The sequence below is a fragment of the Choristoneura fumiferana genome, chromosome 12, assembly GCF_025370935.1.
Source record: "Choristoneura fumiferana chromosome 12, NRCan_CFum_1, whole genome shotgun sequence".
In the NCBI taxonomy this organism is placed as follows: Eukaryota; Metazoa; Arthropoda; class Insecta; order Lepidoptera; family Tortricidae; genus Choristoneura; species Choristoneura fumiferana.
In genome coordinates, this window is record NC_133483.1 from 14,721,647 (window position 1) to 14,727,646 (window position 6,000).

General features: G+C 34.5%; 1 protein-coding gene across 1 annotated transcript; it reads right to left on the minus strand.

Annotated features, from left to right (window-relative positions):
* Window positions 1-2,747: 2,747 nt before the first annotated feature.
* gdl (gonadal protein gdl) lies at window positions 2,748-5,202 on the minus strand. The gene is made up of 4 exons (XM_074095908.1): window positions 4,833-5,202; window positions 4,597-4,757; window positions 3,103-3,236; window positions 2,748-3,017 (listed from the first exon to the last, which is right to left on the minus strand). Exons 1-4 carry the CDS (start codon window positions 4,937-4,939, stop codon window positions 2,883-2,885), a joined length of 537 nt encoding a protein of 178 aa, XP_073952009.1. The 5' UTR covers window positions 4,940-5,202; the 3' UTR covers window positions 2,748-2,882.
* Between the last annotated feature and the right edge of the window lie 798 nt (window positions 5,203-6,000).

Consider the following 6,000-nt stretch of genomic DNA (forward strand, 5'->3'; position numbering starts at 1 on the left):
TTTCATAAATGTAAGATAGTTTCGGCGAATAAAGCGAAAAAATTTAGATAAAGAATGTAGGTACCTATTCCTATTTTTGTAATCAATGTCAGTACCGTGAAACAAGCACAAGATTTGTGATAAATTATTTGTAACAACATTGTGTTTATTTATCGTTTTTATTATATAGTTAACAACTTTATTGCAGTTTCATTACTATTTATTAAACACTATAGCTAGCTGTTGTCCGCGACTACGTCCGCGTAGTATTCGTTTATCGCTATCCCGCGGGAATTATGCAATTTTCTGGGATAAAAACTATCCTAGGTCCTTCCCCGGGTCTCAAAATCTGTGTACCGAATTTCATCTAAATCGGTTTCAGCGCTTTATACGACACGTGATTGAGTGACAAACATCTTCGCAAACTTTCACATTTATAATATGAGTAGAATTACTGGGTCTTAGCAGTCCTGGATTTGTCAATAGGCCGTATAGGCCGCGGCTTAGGGGCGGCAGATTTCACAGGATGCTCACTCGATTTCAGAGGATAAAAATCATGAAAGTTTTAGAAAGGTACATGGGGCGGTAGAAATAATGTGGCTTACACTTTACTATGCCTACACTCATAAAAAATAAATCCGGCAGTGGGTCTTAGTCCTTTTCCAATACTTATTCTAATAAGTTTTTCGCATTTTTAGGGTTCCGTACCTCGAAAGGAAAAAACAGAACCCTTATAGGATCACTTTGTTGTCCGTCCGTCCGTCTGTCAAGACCCTTTTTCTCAGGAACGCGTGGAGGTATCAAGCTGAAATTTACATCAAATACTCATGTCTACTGTCCCTTGGAACTGAGAAAAAATCAAACTTCTAAGCCAAAGCAATGAAAAGATACAGCCGTTTATGCCGCAAATTTCCCCAAATTTTCGAAACTCGCAAGGGAATCAAAATCTACTTGCAACGTCTTATAGCGCAGATAAAAGGAAATTTGCGAAAACCGTAAATTTTTAGTTACATCATATAAAAATAAAAATATTCTTAATAATGCGGTGTTTGACAACTCCTGATTTTGCAATATCTTAAGATTATTATGAAAATATAGATATACAGATAGTGTTTAGCGAAGAGAAAATTGAAATCGGTTGAAAATTGGATTTATAGTGATTTTTTGAAAAATCTATATACCTGTCTCTTTCTCAAACGCTTTTCTCTATGCAGCAAGTATGGCGGTACTGGCGTGTGACGTCACATGCCAGTATGTCTTTCTCTGTCTAATCTTGAATTTCAAACCTTTATAACTTTGTTATTTGTAAAGGTAGCTTAAAAATTGTCTTTCTATTCGATAACAGGCATTGTGTAGTTTTAATTTATAAAACATATACAAAATAGTCTAATACCGTATTTTAAAGTTACTACCTATACAGGTTTGTACGGAACCCTCGGTGCGCTAGTCCAACTCGCACTTGGCCGGTTTTTAGTAGCGTGAAAGATTCACTGTTCACCACAAGATTAATTATGGAATGGGAGTAACTGATACACGTGTATTTATTATGCTATCGAAGTTTCTAAACTTGTCTACATGTCTGCAGATGTTAATACCTGGAAATGCGATAAATAACTGGATTACTACCACCAGCGATACCACTATTTTTTTCTTAGCCCAGGTATATTTGTGACCTGATGCTGGGCAAAGGCCTCCCCTCTTGACCTCCAAATATCTCCCAGACGCCCAGTTTCGCATCCAGCTCAACTCGTATCTATGCCTTTGTTAACAAAATAAAACATACCTATCTAAAGAAAGCACCATGAGTTATTTCCTATCACCAGAATTTATCTTTATTAGGGTTCTGTAGCCAAAATGGCAAAAACTGAACCCGAACAGTTTCACCATGTCTGTCTGTCTGTTCGCGGCTTTGCTCAGAGACTATCAGCAGAAAACACCTATCTGTTTTGGGCTATCAGTGCTATGAATAATCATAGAAAGCTGTAATTTTGCACGGTTATATGTAGCAACTATGCCGACAACACGCCAGGTATAAAAAAATTTTTTTTTTAGATTACCTCCCATAGACGTAGTGGGGGTGATTTTTTTCTCGTCTAACCTCATCGGGGTATCGTCGGATAGATCTTAAAATCATTGCAGAGTTGTGAAGACGACTTTTCGATTCAATAAGCTGTTTGCGAAATATTTAACTAGAGCAAATTTTCATAAAAATCACGCGCCATCCCCCCCCCCCCCCCCCTTCAATGAAAAGCTAACCATTGGATTAAAAATTTTGAAAAAAATCGTGACGGTAGTAGTTAAGATCAAACTTACGAGGACAAATATAACGTCTAAGTTTGCTTGAGAATTATTAGTAGTTTAATAAGGGTAAATAGCCTAAGGTATAAAATATACCGAAATCGCAAATACAAACCAGCAGTGTCCAGCGGTGGTGTAGCGGTATAGCACGCGGCACGGAATGCTGAGGACCTGGGTTCGATTCCCAGCGCTGGTCTTATTTTTCTGGTTTTTCTGTGCATCTATATTTCAGTTTGTATTTTCTATATGGGTTTTACGGAATGACCATAAAAGTAACAAAAATTTGGAATTGAAATAAAAAATACAAAAAGATTCCAAAAAACAATCTCAATATACCTAAACTTAGAAGATTCCATACAAAATACAAAATTCAGACACACTTGACTGGTTTTAATACTTGATGATGATGAGACAGTTTGATCTGAATAAGTTAGATCCTAGAGACATAAAACAATACCAATTCAATCAAAAATATTTTAGGTCAAATATTTAATAAAAATGTAACAACTATAAAATTATAGTTAGTAATATGTAAATGTTCTTAATTAAATCACTATAAGTAAGGACAGCTAATAACTAGCTACACAAGTAAAATATGATTCCGGTCAGGGTATATCCATCTTGCTAAGTCGTAATATAAAATCTAGCAGGTACATTTGCACTTTAACTTCAATAGGTTTATTAGTAACAAAGAATCCGGGCACTCCTGCCTTTTCCAATGTCACTTGCTGATCGCTGACCTGAAAAATTATAATCTATATGTTAGAGACAAATTCCACAGTGAAATTGGAGGTTTAAAAACTCAAATAGAAAAAAAAAACTTACTTTCTGGTCTAACTGAATAACCAATTTCATGTCAGTTTGTTTTAACTCTTCCTTATGTCTTCTCTGCAAAATTGTTCTTTGCAATTCAAGTTCTTCTATATTAGGTGTACTATTGGCCATATTTTGGATTTCCCCTTAAAAAAAACTGAAGTTACAAACAATAATAAAAATAATAGCCATAGAACAAAATAATTTTCTATCAGCTTGTGAGAAAGTAGTGTAGAGTGAAAAACAAATATTTGTGCATTTCATCCATTCAAGTATCCCTTGCATATCATGGGCCGATTTTTTCTCACATGCCATTCTACCTCTAAAAGACAATAACTTAACCCCTCATATGCGGTAGGCATATAATTTTTTTACAACTGGGTTTCGGCGACTCGATCACGTGACCCACAAGCGCTATGTCAGTGGTCATTTTCTTTGCTTATTTTTTCGTGTCGAATTTTTTCATTTTTCATCGGTTCATCGGCTCAGATAGCCAATCGATTTTTGATTTGATTAGTATAGAATAAAGTTAAAATAAAAAATAAAGAAGCTTTGGCATGGATATGTGCTAACGCAATTCATGAACTGGCAAGGATCCGTGCCTAAGCATACGAGTAATTAAGAATGGTCTACAGTGTAATGTGCCATGATCAGATTTCCCCGTGCAACATGGGGTGAATAACCTAAAACATTATACTAATATGGATCCCCGGGATTCCACAACTTATATTGTTGAATAAGTTTCTGATTATATTAAGTACATCCAATAAATTTCAGTAACATTTTGATGTGTAAAATAAACTTATTGTATGCACATTCACTATATGTATTCTCTACAATTTTAAAATTTTGGTTTGAGTACTCTGTTTGAAACTGACCTAACAAATAGTCTTTGGGTGTGAATATACATAAATAAAAGATCAGTGTTTTATTGGTAATAGGTAAAAGCTTTTTATAAAGGCAGAATCAGATCACTCTTCACAAAATTTTGAACGTAAAAATATAAATAAAGCACAAATATAATATTATACATAACATTGAATGAAATATATTTAAGTACAAAGACTTAACATAAAACGTAGGTGACATAACACATTATAATAAATATATATTTTACCAAAACATTATAAAACATATTTTTAACTCACACATTTGAATTGTATAATTGATTGTAGTATGGTTGTTATGGTGCTTGGTAGCAAGCTGATACAGAGTATGATTTTTGGATGGTGATTAAGTTTTAAAGGTTTGTTCAATCAATAGCTCCAGCTATCCCTAATAGGCAGAGGCAGCCATTGCGGTGTGTGATTTTGACCACTGAATCGAACATAATCATGCAGATGGCTCAGACAGTAGTGATCCGATTAATAAGTAATGTATGCAAGCCTTCATGGAAATATGAAAAGTGGCAGATTTCTCTATTTTGAAAAATCTCTTCTCTTTGGACTGGAACTCTATTATACTCAAGGACCAAAGTTTATGCCTATATATGTAGATGATACTTACAAGTATGTTTACTAATTACTTGCAACCTTTGCTGAAACAAGTGCTTTTCAGTCACATGTTGTATTTCCATTAAACCTTTTACTATTTCAAAGACAGTGTCGTTCAGTAGACAGTTAGCCAGTCCAGAGAGGAGCTCGATTGGAACGCGCATTTGATATTTTCTGGAATAAAAACAGTTTGTATCACTTAAAAGTTTTTTAACTGTTTATCTTCATTTTATTTTTATTATTTCTTACGGTGGGAGTTCTCTGGCCATGTCTTGTAGTTGTTCTAGCAAAAAATAAAGTTTTCTTTGCAAAACTTCTGGTGTTTGTTCCACAAACTCCAATGTTTCCGTTTCCATTGTTATTTCATTTGGTTGGTTTTTTAGAAAAATATGGCTCTGTCCATTGGACGACAATTTTGCCAGTGTCTAGTAGGTTTTGCCGTTGTACGGTAAAAAAAATATATAAAACGAAATATGAGAGGTAATGGTGGATGAACGATGACAGCGCGAATCTCCAAAAAACTTGTTTTTTCGTTATTTCATTTATATTTTAAAAGCATCGTGATAATTCAAACAAAAATGAAAACACAACACAACAAAAATGTCAATGTCAAATGTCAATCAATGTCAGTCAATCGGGAAACAATAATGTACAACTCGGAATGTACGCGCAATAATGTACGACTTGATAATCGGAAGCATTATTGCTTCCCCCGTACATTTTGCCGTACATTATCATGGTCGCGCATTATCAGGGCGTAAAAAATATTGCACGCGCTGTAATGTACGTATAGTCGACGCCATAATTCGTGAGACTAAATTGACAAGTCAATGACAGTTATAGGGTTACCAGGGTTCGACGAAATTAAATAGTGATGTAGCCAATATCGATATTCAGTGTCGATTCGACTAAATGGTGTGCTAAGTGGCATTTGTTTTTCGCAATTTCGGATTATTGTTGTTGCAGTTTCATAGAGAAAAAAAAGATTTTTAGAATAGATGAACTACTAAATACCTACATGTTTTTGTAAGGTTCTTAAGTATTAGGGTGGGGATTCGGAAGTACTTTGGACAAGAGAAGAAAAACTGGTAGATATTATTTTTTATAAGTAGTATTTATTAGGTTTATAAATTGAGATCGATTCAAGTCAAGAGCATGCGATCCGATCCGTGAATCGTTTCATAGGCTTAAGGTCCATTACGATTCAAAGTGAAAAATCGACGAATACAAATACAAATATTTTATTTATCCAATAAAAGTGCTTTATTCTACTTACATTCTTTTTGATTATAACCATGGTAAATCCAAAGGCAATTAAGCGTCAACTGACCCCCGTACTAGTGTAAACTGTATCATATGTATAACCATTAGTCTTAACTCATTTTTAAACTGCATTCCTCACATGCAAGGTAAACAC

What these genes read in the sequence shown, in the direction of transcription:
- gdl (XM_074095908.1), bottom strand. Translation starts at nt 4,939, where the DNA reads ATGGAAACGGAAACATTGGAGTTTGTGGAACAAACACCAGAAGTTTTG. An exon ending in ATGGCCAGAGAACTCCCACC is followed by an intron (nt 4,758 to 4,832) that starts GTAAGAAATAAT and finishes TTTTTATTCCAG; the next exon opens with AAAATATCAAATGCGCGTTC. An exon ending in AGTAATTAGTAAACATACTT is followed by an intron (nt 3,237 to 4,596) that starts GTAAGTATCATC and finishes GTTTTTTTTAAG; the next exon opens with GGGAAATCCAAAATATGGCC.